General features: G+C 35.6%; 1 protein-coding gene across 1 annotated transcript in view; it reads right to left on the reverse strand.

The window, feature by feature from the left end:
- Positions 1-24,010, reverse strand: part of DNAJC13 (DnaJ heat shock protein family (Hsp40) member C13) — a 116,637-nt gene that overhangs the window by 75,626 nt on the left and 17,001 nt on the right. The window contains exons 2-9 of the mRNA XM_034661823.1: positions 22,092-22,172; positions 8,297-8,372; positions 7,352-7,501; positions 6,868-6,909; positions 3,926-4,126; positions 787-993; positions 600-695; positions 140-231 (exon numbers count right to left, since the gene is read on the reverse strand). Coding sequence (XP_034517714.1) covers positions 140-231; positions 600-695; positions 787-993; positions 3,926-4,126; positions 6,868-6,909; positions 7,352-7,501; positions 8,297-8,372; positions 22,092-22,159 — 932 coding nt within the window. The 5' untranslated portion in view covers positions 22,160-22,172. The remainder of the gene's footprint in view (positions 1-139; positions 232-599; positions 696-786; positions 994-3,925; positions 4,127-6,867; positions 6,910-7,351; positions 7,502-8,296; positions 8,373-22,091; positions 22,173-24,010) is intronic.

Raw genomic sequence — 24,010 nt, forward strand, 5'->3', positions numbered from 1 at the left:
AAAAAAAAAAAAATAATAATGTTGTCTTTTCCTAAGTTATATGATTTCAAAGTTCTAGATTATAAATTTTTTTTCCACTCTGATGTCACACTTTGTTTTGCATATGCTAGGATCTCAAAAGTTTGATGAATAAAAATACCTTTCTGTTGAAGAATATTTCCGTATTTGCCCTTTTATAAATTCAATGGTAAAAAGTTGTGGATTTTCTGAGTCACAAACCAATGCAAATACCTAATGAAAACAAAAACCAGGTTCAACAAAAGATGCTTTGTTTTATGGTATTTCTTTAGAAGAACTACACATTATCATTTTAGCTTACAAAAGTCAATATTTAAAAACTGTTTACAGTATCAGAATTTAAGAGCTGCTTAAAAGGCTCATTCAAATTTTCATATAATTGAATAAAAAGTTCCATTCATTGTATACTTTGACAATAAATTCTGTAATATTCACTGTTCTAAGTTCAATAAATATCATAACGTAAAGAATGAAATAGATTATTTTTCCATTCTTTAGGCATGAAAAAATGTTAAAATAGAAAATTATTCTAATTTATCCATAGGAAGAAATCTCATTTAGGCTAATAATGCCAAACTTACTTCTCCCAAAGGCTTCAAAGTCGCAATATTATAGGTTGCTGGATCACGTTCTACTAAACATGTTTCTGTTAGTGCTAGAACTCGTTTTACGGGTTCCTTCAAACAAAATTGAGACACATTAGAAAGTCATTGAAGAAAAACGTCAAAATCAGAGGAACAAATTTTTATTTTTAACACAGGGTCTTACCGAGTGTCTAGGTGATATTTTTTGGACTATAAACTCTGCTAAAGATGTGATGGATTCATCAGTGCTGTATTTTCCAAAGCGAAGATTCAAATATTGCTCAAATTCTAAAGGTTCTTTTCTGATGCGCAGTGAAATGCCTATGTAGTTACCAGCGTGATCTATTGCACTTTTGATAATTTCTTCTCTTTGCTCTGATGCAAATAAATGCTGCACAAATTGTGAAATTTAAAGAGTCAGGATTGAAACAACTAAAATGTGACCATTTTGAATCAACTCACAGGAAAGAGACTGAAGTAGCAATTCTAAAGAAAAACAATGGTAGCTGATCTTATCAAAGGTAAATAAGCAGTGTGTAGTTTGTTTTTTTTTTAAGATTTTATTTATTTATTTGAGAGAGACAGAGAGAGAGAACAAGCAGGAGGAGTAGCAGGCAGAGGGAGAGGGAGAAGCAGGCTCCCCTGAGCAAGGAACCTGATGCAGGGCTTGATCCCAGGACCCCAGGATCATGATCTGAGCCAAAGGCAGACACTTAACCGACTGAGCCACCAGGTGCCCTGCAGTGTGTTGCTTGAATCACTATTACACTAAGTTAAAATCACAAAGTCTGGGATATAGAGCCCTGCAAATAACTCACTGAATGGAAATTATCTCATAACTTCTCACAGTCTGATTCCTGTCACCAAGTAGAAAACAGTATGCTGGAGCTTCAAGAAGGGGTCCCAGGGACCCCAGACAAGTCCAGTGGGGGGGTAGTGGGTACTACATGGGCAGGATTCCCAGTTTCAACAAAAATAGCTCTGATTTAATGTTTTTAATATAGTGGGTTTTCTTGCAAGATTACCTTGAAGAATGCTTAAATGTTTACAAGCCATTAACCAATGGACTTTACAAATCAACCTCCAGGAGCATATTTACAAAGGTAAAGATAAGGTATTGCTACTTGCATCTGATGCCTGGGCCAGAAACACTAAATGTGCTGCAAAGGAAAAGGCAAGAGAGTGCCACACAACAAAGAATTGTCCTGTCCATATTCTAATAGCTCCCCTGCTGAGAAACACTGGTTGAGATCATGTTTTAAAACTTGATTTTAGGGGTGCCTGGTTGGCTCAGTCGGTGGAGGGGGTGACTCTTGATGTAAGGTTTGTACGTTCAAGTCCCACACTGGGTGTAGAGATTACTTAAAATAAATACATTAAAATCCTAAAACCTGATTTTATTCCCAGCTGCTTAGGATAGTCACTATGTATGCAGAAGGTACCAGGTAAAGGTTTTCTGTCATGGTATCATATTTGTAATGAACTGACCCATTTTAACTAGTGCCTTTTAAAAGGCAGAATATGCTTAAAAAGTAGATGATTAAAACTAAAATTGCTTGATGCCACTAAGCAATAAAAACTGTTGCCAAAAGAGGAGTATTAATTCTCATCCTTAATGTTTACCTTATGCACAATGTAAGGCTTGGCTGAATTACTATGGTATAGTTGTCCCATTAAGGTCTGTGAGGCTATATGTATTCCTGTAATTAGGTACGTTTTCCACCAAGGATTGTTTTTGTTTTTGTTTTTGTTTTGAGAGAGAGAGATACAGCGTGCGGGGGAGGGGGAGAGAGAATCTTAAACAGGCTCCACCTCCAGCACGGAGCCTGGAGCCCAACTCAGGACTTGATTTCACAACCCTGAAATCACGACTTGAGCCAAAATCAAGAGTCAGACGCTTAAACAACTGAGCCACCCAGGTACCACCACCACCACCACCACCAAGGAGTTAATCATTACAAATTTCACTGTCCATGGAAGAGAGAAGCCTTTGGACAGCACTTCAACAACAGGTGCTGCTCTAGGGTCGACGAGGGAACTGATTTTTCTCTTTGGGCCTTCACCTTTGGGGTCTAGGCTCAGAGGTAACAAAATGTCTAGATGTGTGCTCCTAGATGAGGGACACAAGGTTGGTACCCATCACCTGGGCAAAGAGTGAAAGAGGGAAAAAGGCCTGTAACTCTGAAGAGCCAATATATTTTGCAAACCAAATAGTTCAGCACCTCTACCCCATTATCATTCCTTTTATTTCCCTTCTGCAACCCTCTGGCCTCTTGTATATCTAAAAGTTCCAGGCTTGCCCTGGCTCTGCTACCCAGAGAAGGATAATTTATCTATATAACACTAAATCTTGGGAGTAGTTGTTCCCAGGCCACTAAGATAGCTAGAGAAATTAAAATTCTCAAGAGAAAGGAATGGAAACTCTATTGCTTGTGGAAACTCTATTGCTCATCTTTGAGATGCAAGATTTAATTAAGGAAAGCAAAAAGTTTCTTATAAAAAAAGATGGTCATCACCTATAGCTCAGCTTCCATTACCAATTAACAAACAGAGTCTGAGCATCTTTAGTGGCTTCTACTGTACCACACAATTCACATATAATTCAGAATTTTAAGACAAAAACATGTAATGCACTCCAAATTGAAAGTTTCGATGAATACTCAGATTTCAAATTACAAACAGCTGGGGAAAGGAGGGAAGACTATAAAAATAAAAGATCTTAAATTACTTCTTCAAAGAAAGCTTAGAATCTTTCAGTTAAGACAATACTAATGAGGGGCGCCTGGGTGGCACAGCGGTTGGGCGTCTAACTCGGCTCAGGGCGTGATCCCGGCGTTATGGGATCAAGCCCCACATCAGGCTCCTCCGCTGGGAGCCTGCTTCTTCCTCTCCCACTCCCCCTGCTTGTGTTCCCTCTCTCGCTGGCTGTCTCTGTGTCAAATAAATAAATAAAATCTTAAAAAAAAAAAAAGACAATACTAATGAAAGTAACAACCATAACTACCATTTTACTAAGCAATATATTATGCTAAACATTTATGTAAGTTATCTCACAGGATCCTCAAAAAAAAAACCAAAAAGCAAACACATGCACACACACGTACACACAAACAAAACCTATGACATACATTTTACTCTCCCCACTTTAAAAAGCTCTAAGTTGAGCTTCAAGCTCAGATCTCTTTGCTAAAAAAGCCTGCACGCTCAATACCAGACTCCCTTCCAGAAGACTCCTGTGAAATTTGAAAATGAAGTGTAAAAACGCTGCTCTCCTTCAAATGGTCATGCCTCTTTTCAAATGACTTTTTAAAAATACTACTTACCAATCTACTAAATCCTCCGTAAAGTATACAAAACCCTCCTTGATAATCAGAGAGATCTACAAAGCCTTCAATATTTCTATAGTCATAGGAACAGAGGACTTTGTTGGTTGCAGGATTAATTTGGTCAAAGCCTCCAGGGGTTACTTCTAAAATGACAGGTTTTCTTGTATCACTCCAGTGATGCTTATAGCAGTTATATCTCTAGAGAGAGAAATAATATTACTCTTAGGTTCATATTTAAGCTTATCATAAAATAAAGTTATACTTAATGTATCAGTCACTGCTAAGACAACCAGAAATCTAAACAATAATTATAAATATTTAGAGCTACTATCCAAATTGTTTAAAAACATTAATTTTAGCTATTTGGAGGTTTGTATTTAAGTAAGAATGTTCACTCAAACTGAAGATACTATATGTTCTTTAAATTAACAAAGGTTTGGGTTACAATATTTTATGAAACAATTCTGAGTCAGTCTTATGCAAAGCTATGAAAGAAAGAAAGAAAGAAAGAAAGAAAGAAAGAAAGAAAGAAAGAAAGAAAGAGAAAAAGAAAAAGAAAAAGAAAAAGAAAAAGAAAAAGAGAAAGAAAAAAAAGAAAAAGAAAAGAAAGAAAAGAACAGTCCTAAAAGAAATGTTACTCTGAAAGTTTTACTGGGAACAAAGATTTCAACTTTTGTTGGAGGATTCTTTTATTTCAACTTACACATGGAAAAGAGGTAAGTCACATTTTGAGGAAGTTACAGTGTTCAGTTTAAACAATCTGAGCTGGTTCAGTATGCTAATATATGTTCTTTCTACACACACAAAAATGCTGAAGCCTCAGTCTGACCTTAGGCTTTTCTAATCACACCAATGGAAAGTTATAAATCTGATTGCATTAGCAAGTAAAATTCCAGTTAGATAATAACATTCCTTTGTAAATTAAAGTACCTACTATCAGAAATGATTAGAATGGTCAACACCCATTTACTACCCAGTTTTATTCTTAAAAAGAAGAAAAAGGTTTAGGTGAGGCTGCTTACCAAAATGTTACAAGAGAAAATAATTTAAAATAAAGACGAAATGAGGCAAGAAAAAAAGTAACCATGTGTCAGATGTGAAATGACTATCCCCTCACCTATCCAAAAAGTCCACAAAGTTTTCCACCGAACAATATGAAGAGGAACACATGGTCAATTACAGGACTCTTCAGGTGAAAGCAAATCGGTTGCTCAGGAGTATAACTACTTCTAATACTGAACAGGTAGGTATTCAGAAGAGTAAGGCATTAAAAAATAAACACCTACACAACACCCCAACACTAAACCCAGCAAAGAGCTTCAGTTTGGCTCAGGATCATGACATCAAGTCCCCTCAGCATCATGGATCAATGGCATAATAATGCACATTATAGTTCCATAAAAGGAATTCTGCAGAAAGACAAAGGGCCTGCATTAACCCAAGAATATATTTAGATCCTTAATTCTGATCTAAAGGATGGAGCAGTGCCGCTTCTCTCCACAAAAGGAGAAGCCACAAAAATGGTGGTGCTTTTCCAAACTGGACTTGTTCACATGTGACAACCCACTCTGCAGTCTCTATTCCCCCCAGCTGATAATCAACTGTGATAATGAGATGTGCTGACAGAAACACATCATTATCCCCCAGGATTGTAGAGGCCAAAAGAGACAGACTTAGAAATCTGATTTAGAGTACATCTAGGGACAACTGAAGACCTGAGGGTCAAATTCAATTTATGCAACAGGATTTGCCAGCAGAGCATCTGGGGGAGGAAGAGGTACCATTTATTACTGATTAAAACTAGGCAGACTAACTTTTAGGCAATCTTTTAGAGACACTGTTACCACCTCAGTTTTGAAAAGTATTCAGTGGCTGAAGTTAACTGATAAAAAGGGAAGCTTATAAACAAAATCTAAAAGTATGTTTTTGGAAGCAGTTGTTTTTCCAAACAGAAAACTGCTAACATAAAGTAATTAAAATAAGCATACCAAATTACAATTTATAGAAATCTGACTGTGGCTCATGAGGAACAACAAACAAGCAGCTTGCCAACTGCCATTAATCTATTTTAAATGGCCCCTGAGCAGCCAGTCAGTTGCTTGACTTGACATCAGTGAGGCTTCTGGGATGCTAAAACTAGCAGCAGAGCATCCAAAGGAAGGATGCGGGCTTAAAAAGGCAGGCAAATGCTGCCAGCTTCTCAGAATTCAGTTCTTGCCTTTTACCGGAAGCCAGAGTTCTGAACAGTGCTACCAGTTTAGGCATTATTCTGTCCCCATCCCCGTTACAAAAGCAATACCTTCTCATGGAAAGAAATTCGGCATTTCAAGGGAGTGAAAAAAGCATAAACTTCCATCTCCCCTCCTCAGAAGTCTCTGATTTAGTTTAAATGTTATTGTAACATAACTAGAGAACACCTGAGAAAGTTATGGAGACTCTAAAAAGCACCTGTGGCTTCCCCAAAGCTGTCAGCGCACCATGCAAGCCTTATTAGCAGCCAGATCCAGTGCAAGAATGTATAAAAGATTTGATATACTCCAAACTTCTTAAAACCTTAATACTTCTGAAATAGGAAAATCCTACATCAAACAACTAATGCATGTTCCAGCAGGTATTATCCACAGTGTGATGCTTACTGTTGCTGTTTAGAATACTGAATAGAGCACCTGAACTATTATAGCACTGGCTTTAATGTTCCATAGTTCTGCCTGAAAACTTTCTCCCCAACTATTGACATTAACAGTCATAAATCTAATTCCTCATATTGGAGTTTCCTGTTAAACTACATTCATATCTCACACAATGCCAGAAAACATTAAATGATGATTCTTATTTCCCTTTAGCTTTGCCATAAAAGAAGCGCACAGATCACAGAATGATTTCTATAATAAATGGCAACATTAGAATAAAAATAGATACTAATATTGTTAAATACTTGCCCTTCCTGTGATTTTTCCTTCTGAAAAATCAGTTCTAAATCTCTGAAAGAGAAAACATAATCACAGTTTATGACAACAGACTGGTAGGGAAGACTCACAGTTCAGTCCTTTCTATCCAAAACATGTAAAATCCCAACCTGATAACCTTGATATTAAAAAATATAATTGAAGTTATAGTTTAAGATTGTTCAATAAAAAATATGTGGAACTTCACTGAAAAGCAAGACAGATTAAACATACAACCACTTTGCTCTATATATATGCGCTTAAAAAGGCTAAAAACACTATTAAATATACAGGATTTTTCAGCCTTTCAGTTAGAGAAAGTGAAAGTTTCACAGAATCAAGTTAACGGTCAATAAGAAAAAATAAGCAGTGTGGGAACAAAGGCTCAAAACATTAATATCTGTACTTTAATGTAACTTTCATTTTAAAAAAAAAAAGAACAAAGAAATTTAGCTTATTAATATGGAACTGTTCTTACCAATGCTTCTGTAAGAAGTTCTGTTCTGTGCTCTGTAGAAAATTTTAAAGTTTCTGATTTTTTCCCACTGCCTTTACGAAATGTGAGGTTGAATTCTGTTCCTTGTCCTTTTCCAACGGGACTGATGCTGCAAATGTCTCCATAAGGCCACTAACAAAAAGAAAAATTCTTCCAAACTGATGCTGTATTAAATACTATTTTTACTACTTTACTTTCACAATCACTGATTAAACGAGAAAAATCTTACAAAATAATACAGAGGCCTAGAAGATGTTATATCTTAGAGTAATTCTGTAACAAATGCTTTTAAAGGTTTTCAGTTATCAGAGACAATAAAAATCCCATCTGTATTCCAATTTTAACAATTAATGACATTAATCCAAAGCAATTAAAATACATAAAAGTGAAAAGAAGTGAGGAATAAAATTTTGATTCCCTACGTATCTGTTAAAACGAAGAGACAAAATGGAATCTATAAAACATGCCTACTTTAGAAATAAAAATAAGCTAGAATATACTTAAATACGTTTACTTATCCATATTCAAGTTGGTCTTGCCTTTATAAACAGTAACCCTACTTCCATAAGTATTTTCCAACCACTGCACTATGACTTAATTTATGTTTGCCTTTATTGCAGCTCCAATATAGTCTTTGAAATTATAAAGAACTAATGTATCAATTTACATAAAAGAGATGGCTACCATCAAAAGCAAATATCAAAAAGTTATACTACTTAGAGCCTAGAAAAAAACATTTGTCACTACCCTCTTTTAAGTTTACTTATTTTTGGTACTCGGCACCAAGTATTATATAAGCATATCCATCTCTTTCAAAGTTTCTAACCTAAAATACTGATTTCAAGCCAGGGAAATCATGGGTCATAACCTAGCTTTTAAAATTCAAATGGAATTCAAAAAATGCCTAAAAGCTTCTAACATGATTACCTGATTTGTTACTTCTAAGGTATTGGGATTATATGTAGTAATCGCATGGGTTCCAACTGAAAAGACACGCTTATACCTACAAAGAAAGACAAGTACTTAAATTTAGTCTTAAATAAAAGAAACATTTTATACTAAAATATATGATATTAACACAAAATGAGTATTTCAACAAACAGAAATGTATCAGTTCAATGCTAATTAAATATAGCTTAGTTTTATATTCTAAAGTGTTACTAAAACCTACCCACTACCACTCACTTTACTTGTGAACTAATAAGATCCTTAAGTAGAGAACAGGACCTATGCAAGCTTGAGGTGTTAGTATATATGAAGTTAACAAAATACTGGAGGATACCAAGATTCTAAATGGGAAAATTTTATTAAGAACAACAACACTCCACACTAATTCTTTAAAAATACCCTTTCAACAACATCATGACGCAAAGAAGGAAAACCTATGGCCTGCAACTGGTCAGTCACAGCAGTATTCTGGAATCTTAGTAATTTCTATTTAAGCAAGTACCTATTACATTTAAGTGTTGCAATTTTACAGAAGTAGGAAGCCTACACCACAGACAAGCAAGTTTCACTTCTCACTTCACTTCTTTCATATCTAAGGAGAAAAATCACTTGGATATCAATAATCCTTTAGGAGACGAATTCATAATGATAAAAATACAAACTGAATTAGAAAAACTTAAAGAATTAGTTCTTTAAAAGTAAAATACATAAAACATCAGCTACTCTAAGAAAACACAAAAACAAAATTAAGAATATGTAAGACTGATAATCATAGATATAGAATAATGTAACTATGCAGATAAATTTGAAAGTTATGAATAAATCAACCCCTTTATAGAAGAATTTAAGAAAGCTGCGAAGAATTACAACCTACAGAAGCACCATGGCTCAAACAAGAAGATGGACCTTAAAGGAAGAGGTAAGTCCCATGCCTCTTAAGTTGTTCCAAGAAACAGACTAAGGACAGTTTCTCAATTCTTTCAGTGATAACTAAAATCTGGTAAGACAACACAGGAAAAAAAGATATACCAATCTATTTTTAAAATAAATATTAGCAATAAGAATAAAGTAGCTCAGGACGCCTGGGTGGCTCAGTCAGTTAAGCATCTGCCTTTGGCTTGGGTCATGATCCCAGAGTCCCCCCACGGGCTCCTTGCTCAGCAGGGGTCTGCTTCTCCCTCTGCCTGCCACTCTCCCTGATTGTACTCTCTCTCTCTCTGTCAAATAAACAAAGTATTAAAAAAAAAAAAATCAAGTAGCTTATTAAAATAGTAGTACACCATGACCAAAGAAGGTTCATTTTAGGAAAATAGAGTTCAACATCAGAAAAATCTATTAATATAACTGGTCCTATCTACTGAAGTACCTACTTGTATTTTAATTAAGAGATTTCTAAATTACCAAAACTGGATGTTAAATACAATAAAATGCCTTTTTGATATCTATGAAAATCATGTTTTTCTGCTGCTAATACAGTAGAAAGACACACATGCCTTAAACCAATAGCCATTATCAGACTTGAGGGTAACATACTAGAAGGATTTCCACTGAGATCAAGACAGATCTTTCACAATTTTTCTATTTCCATTTTTTCCTAATTAGTATATTATATAAAAATTTCTAAGTTATTTCCATTTGGGAAAAAAATGATAGATTTTATTAATCTTTACCATACAGTCATTAAAAAAAGTACTGCCAAACTACAAATATTTTTTCACATGTTTAAAATAGAGTGGGAAATGATCTAAAGAATGAGAATACCCTCTTCTAACATAAAAACATTCATTTGCTGCTTTCTAAAGCCATGCGAGCCTTGAGAGATTGGTGAAGTACATGAGGATTAACCTAAACAGCTAAAAAGTCTCCGAACTTCAGAGGCTTTTATCAGTTAACAGGGACAAAGAAATAATATCTTGTTGAATCACTATCTGCCTCAGAAGACTGCACAATGAAATCAAATATCTGACAGAAATGTGAAGTCACAAATTCTCACTTTCAGAATCAAACATGCCAAATTTTATAATCCCGAAATTAAACTAAAGAATTTGTTTACTTTACTTTGGGAGCCAAAGTAGAATTAAATGCCCGTAATGTTTCCAATGTCAAGTAATGCTGTCATGTTCAAAGGCTTAAAGGATCTCAGCTAAGAAGATATTCTTTTCAATTCTAAACTAATTTCCTCCACACAACTAAAGCCCTTCTAACATCCTTCACGTGTAACTTTGTTGTCCAGATCAGGGCTGTGCAAAGAACTTTCCAAGAAGATGGAAACGTTCTATATCTACACTAATGATGTAGCTGTGAGTCACATGTAGCTATTGAGAACTTGAAATGTGGCTAATGCAAGTGAATTTTAAATTTTATTTATATTTAATTACTTTAAATTTAAATAGTCACAGTTGCTTAGTGACTACCATAACTAGAGATAGTACATTCTAGATCCTTCAGGAAAAGGATCCTGGAGTTAAGTGTCCATTAGGCCCAAAATACCGTCAAGACTAGTAAACTCAGACCTATCTTTCAGACAAAATACTGAGCTCTACAACCTCCTTAAGAAGAAAGCTGCAAGGAAATTCTTAAGAGAATTCTCTTCTATTCTCCTCTTTCCCCCTTCCATGACAGCTCCTCCTACCTCTGTCCTCTAGAATGGCCACTGCACTTTAAGTATAGAACAAATACTTCTAGGTCATTAAAAACACCTTTACAAGCAGCCCTAAACCTTCGAAGAGTACCTGTAAAGCCTCCTTAGAATAAAATCTAAATGATCTCTCATGTATGGTGTGTTAGTCACAACATCTGCAAACCTAAGATTTTTTTTTTTTTGTATCTTTTACTAAGTCACTGGTGTCCTAAGTCACAAAGAACAAAGATTCCCTAAGTTCAGGGAGGTGCAAGTCTTCCTTATCTTGAAACTGAACTCCTCACCTAAGGCCCAGCACTGCATATAGCACAGGCTCAGTGTTTGTCGAATAGCTAAATAGACCAATCTATCGAATCACACATCAACATGCGCTCAAAACTATGACCTGTTCATTTAATCTTGTTTTTAAAACAGAATATATGTCAGATAGCAAAATTCCACACCATTTTTTAGTCATAACCACTATAACATCAGGAAATGACTAGGGTCTTATTTTAATGAAATACTCCCATTTTATTTGCTATCTGCAAAGAGAAAATGCCATTTATAAATTATAATAATTTAATTTGCTGTTCTTACGGGTCTGAAATGAATTTGTTGGTTAATTTGTTAAAGTTATCATACTAAAATTTCTTATAAAATACAGCTACACTAAAACCAAATAACAAAAGGAACAAAGACTAAAGTAAACAAGATGTATGAGAAACTTATGACAGATGATGCCATCTACATAATATGAAGAACTGTAAAAGCGACCACTTTTCCCCCAACTGAGAAACTGAAATTTATTATTGACTTTACTTATTATTGCACTTGTTTCCGTTTTACTCAGGAACTAAAGTTACACAAATCATTAAATGTCTATAGGAAATAAGGCATTTTCTTCCCTCAAGTTTTCACAACTCTCAGATTTCTTCTTATATGACAGCTTAAATAATTTACATTACCCATTAACTTTAATATTATTTAGAATCAGGAAACTAAAGCTATTTAAATAAAAAACATATTTGAGGCACCTTTTCTATGCGGCATTTTGCTCCCATAACAATTGGTGGTAAAGACAGGAACAAGTAAAAAGGTGCTAATGATATTGCTGACAGAGATAAGAAAGATCATCTGAAACAAAAACCACTGAAGCAAAAGCTGGAGACGTAATCTAGTTCTGAATTTGACAGGTAATGTTCAGATTTTTTAACAGACTAAACTTAACTTACATCTTACATTAAAATGAACACTCCTGCATTATTCTAATTCCTGCAGATAAAAATGTTATGCCATTCTTTTTTTTTTTTTTTAAGTAGGCTCCACACCCAGCGTGGAACCAATGCAGGGCTTGAACTTACCCTGAGATCAAGACCTGAGCTGAGATCAGCAGTCAGATGCTTAACTGACTGAGCCACCCAGGCACCCCTATGTTGTGCCATTCTTATATTTTATAATCCTTATAAACATTGCTTTCCTCTTTGAAATAACTTCTCAAGACATTATTTTTTTCCTACAGCAACTATTTTTAGGGAAAAAACCCTCATGTATTAGATAAGATACTATATTAAGTATTACCATGGATTGAGACCCAGTATTAAATGAGCATGTTATCAGACCTGGGTTCAAGGACATGGCAGTAAATGAGGAAGTTAGTCCCTCAAAGACCCAGTTTCCTCCCAACATTTTTATTTTTATTTTTTGAGAGAGAGAGAGAGAGGGCAAGAGAGGGGTGAGGGGAGAGGGAGAGAGAGAATCTTAAGCAGACTCCAAGCCCAGCGCGGAGTCGGACGCAGGCTAGACCTCACCCACCCTGAGATCATGCCCTGAGCCAATATCAAGTGCCTGGCCACCCAGGCACCCCTCCCCACATTTTATTTATTATTAACTAATTCAAACATCCGAAATGAACTTCAAAGTAGTTAACAGATAAGATACTTGTCCGTCATTGTTTGAAAGTTAATTCCAGACTTGAATACTCTTAATTAGCGTGTATCAATTAGACATGTACAATAGTGTCAACAGACGCTCTAAAAATACTGGCCGCCATCACAATATTCTTCTGCACAAAATTTCACTACCATTCAACTCTCTCAAAGTAGAGAAAATGCAACATTACTTTCTTTTTGTAAAGTACAGAAAAAGCTTATGTTTACTATAAAATAATGGTTCTCAAATTTCTTGAGGTCATAAAGCCTTTGTGTATTACTTTTAAAGTAAGAACCTCCCATCCAAGTACTAACCAGGCCTGACCCTGCTTTGCTCCTGAGATAAGATCAGGCGCATTCAGGGTGTTATGTCTGTAGACTTAAACAACCTCAATGCTTTCAGTAGACAGTCTATGCAATGGGCCTCATATAAGCCAAAGAGACCTAATCAGACTTGGAAGACAGCTTTTATGTTACCTAGCCTAGTCCCCATAACATACAGCTTGATCCTTTATAGTACCCTGGGCAAAGTTGGCTAGTTTTAATTGTTCATTACTGTGCAAGGGAACTAACTAACCTTCCTTAAGAGTAATTCTGTTTTTTTTCCCCAGTACGGCAGATACTAACCGTTGTTCCTTAGAATTAAGCCAATATATTCTTTCCCACAAATTTCACCTGCTGGTTCAAGTTCTGTCTTTCAGCTTCACATAGGATATAATAATTTTTCTGCCAACCAGACTTCACTTTGAATCCTCTTTCCTAACCTCAACACCGTAGTTCCTTCGACCATTTTAAAGTAAGTTTTGGCTACTAATTTCTAAGAAGCCGTTAGGATTCTCACAGAACCTAGGGTTTTCCCTTTTACTATTAAAAGCTTCACAATCCAGTTACTTGAATTAGAATTTTAATCCATCAAATAATGAAACTAAGGATAAATGAAGAACAAGGTTTCTCAAAGAGTCAGGAGATCAATGGTAAGCAATGCTGAAGGAGGCACTATAGCTTACTAGTTTAGCCCACCAGCTCTGGAGTCACTGCCTGGGTTCGAATTCACTTTCTATGTAGCCTCTGCTAATTTGCTTAACCTCTCTAAGCTTCAGTTTCTCCATCTGAAAAATGTGGATAGTATATATATCTATCTCCTAATGTGAGATTAAAAGAAATCATCCATGTAAGGTATTTGTCACTTGCTATTTATAATCAGTAAATGTTAGCTATTCGTATTGCTATTATTCTGTTGACTGAGAAACGGGGGAGGAGTTCCAAACTCCACTAGAGTAAATGAATTAATTATAGTTAGTATCATTGTGTTTCCAGTAACCATAACTGCTAAATTCATACCTAACACACAGAACAAAATTAACAGGTAAAGTGGTCATTCCTATGCCTGTAATACCAGGATACTCTGATTCTGGTCAAACACCACTTGAAAGATCAGTTTCTCCTGAAATGACCCACTCACATCAGAAGTTGTATTCCTGGGTGGGGGAATGGGATAGACTGGTGATGGGTGGTAAGGAGGGCACGTATTGCATGGTGCACTGGGTGTTATACGCAACTAATGGAGCATTGAACTTTACATCGGAATCCGGGGATGTACTGTATGGTAACAGAATATAATAAAAAAATCATTAAAAAAAATAAAAAAATAATAAAAAAAAAGTTGTATTCCTCAGAAAGGAAGAAGAAGGAATGTATATAGCACATACTCTCTACAAATATCTATTTCAATAACTCAGTAAGAAAATGTCCCATTTCTTTCAGGGGAAATAAACCACATCCCATGAAATTAAGGGCTTAAATTTCATGATGCAAGGTCCATATTTTTTCCAGCTCAGATAGAGCCATTTTTTTAAAATATTTTTAATTTTTAGAGCAGTTTTAGGTTCATAGCAAGATTAAGCGGAAGGTACAGAGATTTCCCAAATACTCCCTGCCCCACCCATGCACAGCCTCCCTCATTATCCTCCACCCACAGTGGTGCATACACTTGTTATAACTGCTGAACCTACATTGACACATCATTTTCAACCCAAGTACAATTTACATTAGGGTTCACTTTTGATGTTGTACATTCTATGAGTTTGGACAAATGTATAAAGACATGTATCCACCGTTACAATATCATACAGAGTAAGTTTCACTACCCTAAAAATCCTTTGTGATCCACCTTTTATCCCTTCCTCCCCACTAAGCCTTGGCAGCCGCTCCTCTTTTTAATGTCTCCAAAGTTCTGCCTATTCTGCAACGTCATATAGTTGGAATTATACACTATGTAACCTTTTCAGACTGGCTTCTGTTACTCAGTAATATGCATTTAAGTTTCTTTCATGTCTTTCCTAGCTTGATGGTTGATTTCATTTTAGCACTGAATAATATTCACCATCCGCACTGGGTGATTATGAATAAAGGTGCTACAAACATCGGTGTGCAGGTTTTTGTGTGGATGTAATTTTCAACTGTTTTGGGTAAATACTATGGAGTGTGATTGCTGGACCATATGGTAAGAGGACACTGAATTTTGTAAGAAACCACCAAAGTGGCTGTTCCATTTTGCATTCCCACCAGCAACGGATGAGAGTTCCCTTTGCTCCACATCCTCACCAGCATTTGGCACTGTCAGTGTTCCGGCCAATCCAATGAATGTGTAGTAGTATCTCTACATTTGCATCTCCCTGATGACTGATGATGTGAAGCATCTTTTCATGTTTTGTCATCTGTATTTCTACTTTGGTGAGATCCCTGTTAAAGTCTTTGGCCCATTTTTTTAATTGGGTTGTTTTCTTATTGTTGCGTTTTAAGAGCTCTTTGTATTCTTTGAATAGTCCTTCATCAAGGGTCTTTTATAAGTCTTTTCCCCCAGCTTGTTTTTACATTCTCTTGACAGTGTCTTGTGCAGAGCAGAAGTTTTTAATTTTAATGAAGTCCAACTTATCAATTCATTTTTCATGGGTCACATCTTTGGTGTTATATCTAAAAAGTCATTACTAAACCCAAGAGTCATCTAGGTTTTCTCCAATGTTACCTTTTAAGACTTCTGTGTGTCACATTTAGATCAGTGACCAGTTTTGAGTTAATTTTTGTGAAAAGTGTAAAGTCTGTGCTTAGATTCTTTTTTATTTATTTACTTATTTTTTGCATGTTCATGTCCAGATGATCAGCACCATTTGTTGAAAAGACTATTTTTGCTCTTGGAGCTAGCTTTTAATACAACACTGTGTGAAAATACAAAATTCCTAAAAAGCAGATGCATTATTATTTGTATTTCTGAATGGAAAAATGTTTGAATCCCAGACTGCCTGATAATAAGCACAAAGAATTATATAAAGAAAACACAAAAACAGTTCAGGATGGACTCCTCTGAGGTTTAGAGGCTGGCAGGGTTAAGAACAAGATCAATAAAGCAAGGGAAAAAACCCTCAGGATTTCTAGGATTATCAGAGTTGGTGACATTTGTAAATTCCAGATGGCTAAAGAGAAGACTATCTCTTCTTTTGCAGGATTCCATTTCTACACATAAGAAAGGTATCAGAAATTTGCCAGCTTCACCTTCAGTTGACCTACCTCTTGATTTCCTGTATCTAGTCACTACAGACTGTATATGAATGTCATAAGCACCAGCCATTAAATTCCACAGACTGGTTACCATATATCCATCCCAACGTATTAAAATCTACTTCAGATACTAAAGTGCTACTCTTAAATTCAGAGCACTTGCTACAATTAATGTATGCAAATATCAAAGTGATCCACAGGTAGATTTTACCTGTAATTTCCAACCAGAAAAAAACTAAACACCTGTATTTTGAAAATCACCCTATGGGGTGCCTGGGTGGCGCAGTCGTTAAGTGTCTGCCTTCGGCTCAGGGTGTGATCCTGGTGTCATGGGATCGAGCCCCACATCAGGCTCCTCTGCTATGAGCCTGCTTCTTCCTCTCCCACTCCCCCTGCTTGTGTTCCCTCTCTCACTGGCTGTCCCTATCTCTGTCAAATAAATAAACAAAATCAAGAAAGAAAGGAAAGGAAAGGAAAGGAAAGGAAAGAAGAGAAGAGAAGAGAAGAGAAGAGAAGAGAAGAGAAGAGAAGAGAAGAGAAGAGAAGAGAAAGAAAGAAAAGAAAGGAAAGAAGAGAAGAGAAGAGAAGAGAAGAGAAGAGAAGAGAAGAGAAGAGAAGAGAAGAGAAAGAAAGAAAAGAAAGGAAAGAAAGGAAAGAAAGGAAAGAAAGGAAAGAAAGGAAAGAAAGAAAGAAAGAAAGAAAGAAAGAAAAGGAAGAAAAGAAAGGAAAGAAAGAAAATCACCCTAAAAGAAAGAAAAGAAAGAAAATCACCCTAAAGTTTCAAAAAGTGAATCTGCACTTCTGCTTTAACTGAAACATATGCACCCTCCTTCCTATTAGAAATGGTTTGCTTAGGCCAAAAAGGACACTTTGCTCTTTCATGAAAGAAAAGTGCTTTTACTCCTGAAATCTACTCCCCCTTCTTGCTCATTCCAGAGCAAATATATAGTTATGTACTTTGCAAGGGGGAAAATGACAAGCAGAGGAGAAATGGCTACTTTGCCAGCCAAGGAGACTACACTAACTGTGAATAGACCTGAATTAATAAAAGCATGGAGTAGTGGCTGCAAAATGAGACATATGAAAACTATTACAAAGGTAACATGAAATAGGTCACATGAATATCCTCAAGAGAAATATGTGAAGAGGTTACTTTTAATTTAGAGCATATCTAAATATATAAACATATTTAATTTAGACATATTTTTAGTTTAGAAATGCACAGAAAGAAAAATATTTATTTATATTTGCTGCCACTATCAATAACATTTTTGTGAATGTTGGGCCTAGGTTAGCAGTGTATATAGGCACGAAGTCACTTAGAACTGAGGCCCTAAATCCCCAAAACCACATGTAAAATTTGTTGTAAATAGACTTATTTCTAGAGAAAGGGTTCAATAAACAACTCTGAAACAACACAGAATTTTTAATGTTAGCCATTTGTTTTTTACATTAAGACTGATGAGGAATGCTTTAAAATTAGATTAGAATTGGCCACATAGAATAGGTTAAGTGTAATAAAAATTTGAGTGCCACATAATAACGTACATGATTAATGAAATAACTATCTCACTCTGGAAATGCAAGATCTTTCAATAAGTTAAAAGCTTCAAGGTGTGTACACTAAAAACAACAAAATACTGAAGAAAGAAAATTTAAAAGATGTAAATAAATGGAAAGACATCTCACGTTCATGGATCAAAAGTCTCAATATTGTTATGGTGGTAATACTCCCCTATTTGATCCACACATTAATAAAATCCCTATCAATATCCTAGCTGTATTTTTTGTAAAATTGACCAGCTGACTCTAAAATTCAATATGGAAATGCAAGAGACCCAAAACAGCCTAATCTTGAACAAAGCTGGAACCTCAAACTTCCTAGTTTTAAAACTTAGTACAAAGCTACAGTAATCAAGACAGTATAGTTCTGGTATAAGGTCAGGCATATAGATCAATGGGACAAAACTGGGTTCAGAAATAAACCTTTACATTTGTGGCCTATTATTTTTCACAAGAGTGCCAAAACAATTTGACAGGGAAAGAATAATCTTTTCAACAAATGATGCTGGGACAACTGGATAACCACAAGCAAAAAGAATGAAGCTGCATCCCTATTTCACACTTTATACAAAAATTAACCCAAAATCGAAATAAAATTTTTAGAATATAGGAAAAAATCTTACTTGGATTAAGTAATGGCTTCTTAGATATGATACCAAAAGCACAAATTAGCAAAAGAAAAAGATAAATGATTTCATCAAAATCAAAAACCTTGTGCTTCAGGTGATAACCATCAAGAAAGTGAAAAGACAACCCACAAAACAGCAGAAAATATCTGCAAATCATGTATCTGATAAGCAACTTGTGTTCAGAATATATAATGAATTCTCACAACTCAACAATAAAAGGATGAATAACCCAAGTAAAAAATGGATGAATGATCTGAACATTTTGTGAAAAATATACAAATGGCCAACAAACACAAAAAAATATTCAACATCTTAGCCATCAGGAAAATGCAAATTAAAACCACAACAAGGGATGCCTGGGTGGCTCAGTCAGTTAAGCGTCTCTCAGGTCATGATCTCATGGGTTGTGGGATTGAGCCCCACATCAGGCTCTGCACTCAGCAGGGAGTTTGCTTGAACATTCTCCTTCTGTCCTTCCCTCCACTCATGCAGTCATGTGGGCGTGCCCTCACTCAATTGCTCTCTCAAAAATAAATAAATCTTTAAAAAAATAATAAAAATAAACTGACAAGATACCATTTCATATCCATTAGGATAGCAAAAAAAAAATTTTTTTTAAAGATTTTATTTATTTATGTGACAAGAGATAGACAGCCAGCGAGAGAGGGAACACAGAAGGGGAGTGGGAGAGGAAGAAGCAGGCTCCCAGCGGAGGAGCCTGATGTGGGACTCGATCCTGGAACGCCGGGATCACGCCCTGAGCCCGCCCTGAGCCGAAGGCAGACGCTCAACGACTGCGCTACCCAGGCGCCCCCATTAGGATAGCAAAATTTAAAAAAGAGAGACAAGTGTTGGTAAGGATGTGGAGAAACTGGATTCCTCATACACTGATAGGATTGCAAAATGCTTTCTGTAGCCACTTGGAAAAGCGTGGCTGTTCCTCAAAAAGTTAAACGTACAGTTACCATGTAACTCTATATAATTCCTTACAATATCAATTCCACTCCTAGGTATGTTCCCAGAAGAACTGGAAATACGCATTCACCCATAAGGTTACACATAGACATTTATAGCAGCATTATTCCTAATAGTAAAAAAGTGGAAACAATACAAATGTCCATCAACTGATGAATGGATAAACAAAATGTGGTAAATCCATACAATAGAACAGTACTTGGCAATAAAAAGAAATGCACAAGCTACAATATGGATGAAACTTGAAAACATTATGCTAAGAGAAAAAAAAACAGTTATACATCTGACTCTTGGTTTCGACTCAGGTCATGATCTCAGGGTCATTGGGATGGAGCCCTGTGTTGCTCTGCACTCAGCACAGAGTTTGCTTAAGATTCTCTCTCCCATACGCAACTAATGAAGCATCGAACTTTGCATTGGAATCCGGGGATGTACTGCATGGTGACTAACATAATATAATAATAATTAAAAAAAAAAAAAAAAAAAGGGTTTCCAAAAAAAAAAAAAAAAAGATTCTCTCTCCCTCTCCCGTTGCCCCTTCCCCTGCATTAGTGTGCAGGCGCACTTGTGCATGCTCTCTCAAAATAAATAAATAAATCTCTAACAAAAAAACAAAAAAAACCCACTAATCTTGCGACTGAAAGTAGATTAGTGGCTGCCAGATGCTGAGAAGATTCGAAAAAAGGGAAGTAATTACTAATAATATTAGAGAAGATTTTTGGGGAGGTGATGAATGTCCTCCAAAAATGGTTAGTGTCCACTACTCTACTGAATATATTAAAAACCACTGAATGGTATACTTTAAAAAGGTGAATTTTCTGTTATGTAAATTTTATCTTAGTAAAGATGTTATAAAAACAAAAAAGTTTCAAGGTGTCAAAGATGGAGGCAAGGAATTGTGCTGAGAGCACATAAACAGTTCTCCAAATTATTACAGAAGAAAAAAAAAAGAGGATTGTCTTAAGTCTTAGTCACAACTTTCCTAGATAAAAAAAAATTTTCCAGGTCATCACAATTACTAACAAGCCCACAAAACAAAAAGTATTCAGTAACGTTATCCTTTAGAATGTTTTAGTGTGCTATACTTTTATTAAAAATAGAAGTTACAGGGGCGCCTGGGTGGCACAGTCACTAAGCGGCTGCCTTTGGCTCAGGGCATGATCCCAGCGTTCTGGGATTGAGCCCCACATCAGGCTCCTCCGCTAGAAGCCTGCTTCTTCCTCTCCCACTCCCCCTGCTTGTGTTCCCTCTCTCGCTGGCTCTCTCTCTGTCAAATAAATAATAATCTTTAAAAAAAAAATAGAAGTTACAGTATGATGATCAGAGCAATCTGCCACCTGAGGAAAAAATAAAAATCATTTCAATGAACAATTTTTTTAAGCCTGATGCAAAGAACTAAAGAAAGTCACACTACCCTGGGTACATCAATTTTCTAACTTTGCTCAATGAAATTAAATGAAGAAAAAATTTCAAGACAACTATTCTACAATAACAGTTACGCTCCTTAATTTAGGAGATCATACAATTGAGTTACTAAAAGGAAACAAACACTCTATCTTTCAAAATTATAGTCAGTTTGCTAATGCAAACCAGAAACGCTACAGAATTCAGATGTTGCACCATTCTAAGAAGTTACTACACTATTACCTAAAAGATGAAAAGTTCAGAAAAAGATCTAAAGTTACTGGCTTTATATACATGGCGTAGTTTATCTGAGGCCTGATTTGGAATAATGTGGTCACCTATTTGTCAAAGTGTGGGACACTCATTTTATTTACTACTACTTAAAAAAATTAGACAGAAAACTTTTTTTGGTATGGCCAACAGGTGCCATTCACTGAACACTCAATGTATTTAAAGCATGATTTGAAAACCTTCACATGCTTCATGTCACTTCATTTAATCCTCACAGCAATCTGAGGGGTAGGAATTACCACTGGTTTTACAAAAAGGAAACAGAAGTATCAACATCTTGGTCTGACCACGCAGGCTACAAAAAAATGTCACTGCCTCTCCCAAAGAAAAAATAAGATCAAACCCAATTTTTAAAATTCATTATAGGGCTAAAGAAAGATTATAAAAAGCACTACTAGCATATTTCTCTGACAGGCAAATCAACACAAAAATGCAACCATCACACACAGGTTAGTCTCTGGCCAATAAAGCTGTGAAGTTAATACTCTGCCACTACTATATTATCCAACCATTAACTAACAACATCCAAGAAGGTAGACAAATGGTCTGTTTTCCTTTTGTTACTTTTAATTCTTACCAACTCCTTCCTAACACAGACATAGAAAACCATAAATGTCAAAAGGAAAAAAGGACAATAATTTATTCCAAGTGTAGCATTTGCATTTAAAATACGCACATATGCTTTTCAGAAGAGAAGGGCTGAATGGCGTAACTGAGCTGTGTGGTACCACTCAAGATACTGAAAGTTAGGTTTAAAATGACACTTCATAGAAGCACAGAAAAATAAAACCAACAGAAATACTTACTTTCCCCTCCATGAATGTTTTGTGGTGTAGAAACATGCCAAATCCTTGTTTTCCCTAATTATGTTCATTTTGTGCTGAAACCTAGAAGATAAAAATATGGCTGAATTTAGTACAGTTATCCTTCAAGTTTTTCCTGAATCTCCAATACCATACTTTCAGAGCTTGCCATATAATACTGATTTTTAAGGCACAAATTCTTCCGCAAGACCACAGGTTTTAAGAACAGGCACTGGTCTGTTCACGTCTCCATCACAGACCTTACCACACTATATTGTGATTGTCTGCTCTCCTCCACTACACTGGGTTTCTTGAGGACAAGAACTGCCCTCAACATCCCAAGAGTAGAGAATCTAATAAAAAATGTTCAAGTAAATTAATCTTTAAATCTCACATTAGTAACAATGCCTTGGCACAATACGGGCACCAAAAATGTTTCCCAGGTATCAAATCAATTCCAAAAGATTTTTGTTGAGTTACTAAGTGCCAGCTGTTCTGCTATCACTGTCACTTTAAGGAGACCCACTATAAATACAATTTAACTTAAAAATAACAATATTTTCATTACAAAAGTAATGCATGTCCACAGTAAAACATCTAAAATGCTCATAAAGTAAATCCTAGCATCTAAAGATAATCATTCTAGCCTCCCTTCTTCTATTTAGAAAAGGCCTTTTTAAAACAAAACTGAGATTGTCAATTGTACTGCTTAAGCCTGTTTTCACACAATATTAACCTTCTTCTATGGAATCTTCTATGGAATTAAATATTCTTTAAAAAAGTTATCCCGTTGTATGAATATACCAGAACAATGCTACTTATAGTGTAATCACAAGCATCAAGCTAAGTACAGAAACTGACAGTAAGTGTTTAGAAACCTAGAAAGTTTGGTGAGTGAACTTCTCTGGTTGAAGAGTACATAGACCAAACAGTTCAGGACTCTCAAACTTTTCTGATGGATCACATGGTAATAGCTTCCTACCAGCCTCATGCGGAGGGACCATGTTATGTGTCATATTTTAAAATTAGTCTACTGACTATAGCCCAGAAGTGTATGAAATCCAGAACCCACTTACTCCATGAAAAAAATTTAAATGTAGCTAATTGTACAGGATAAACTACTGGAACTGTTTACTAAGGAAAAGATTGATAAATTTTGAAAATACTACATAATTTGCTTCATACTGCATAAAAGTTAAAATGAATATGGTCACATTTCTTTTTTGACTTGACTATCTCTCCCTACCCTTAATTAGAAACGTACTTTAAAAAATATATACCAAAGTGTCAATGCACATTAAATAGCTAGAATTATGGTTCCAACCATATTATGGTTCACACTGGTCTAATTTTTTTTTAATCTGCAAGTATCCTTTTAACAACTTGAATAAAACTAACTTCATTCAAAAAGACACTTTTATAACAGCTTTTTAAGATACAATTCACAAACCACAGAACTCACCCTTTGAGTATACAATTCAGGGGGTTTTAGTATATTCAGAGTTCTACAACCAATACTGTTTTTAGAACATTTTTATCATCCCAAAATGAAACCCTGTTAGCAGTCACTCCTCATTCCCACTCACTCCCAGCACCTGGCAACCACTTATCTACTTTCTGTCACTATGGATTTGCCTATTTTAGACATCTCATATAAATGAATCATACAAAATTTGGTCTCTGTGACTGCCTTCTTTCATTTAGCATGACATTTTCAAAGTTCATCGACACTCTGCATAGATAAGTTTCCTTCCATTGTATAGATATACCACATTTTATTTATCAGTTGATGGACATTTGTGTTATTACTTTTTCGCTATTATGAATCATGCTGCTACAAACATTTGTATGAATATGTTTTTATTTCTCGAGTATATATACCTCCATAGCAAAAACATTTAAAAAGGCACCGCTATTTTGAA

Source organism: Ailuropoda melanoleuca, chromosome 6 (assembly GCF_002007445.2).
Source record: "Ailuropoda melanoleuca isolate Jingjing chromosome 6, ASM200744v2, whole genome shotgun sequence".
NCBI lineage: Eukaryota > Metazoa > Chordata > Mammalia > Carnivora > Ursidae > Ailuropoda > Ailuropoda melanoleuca.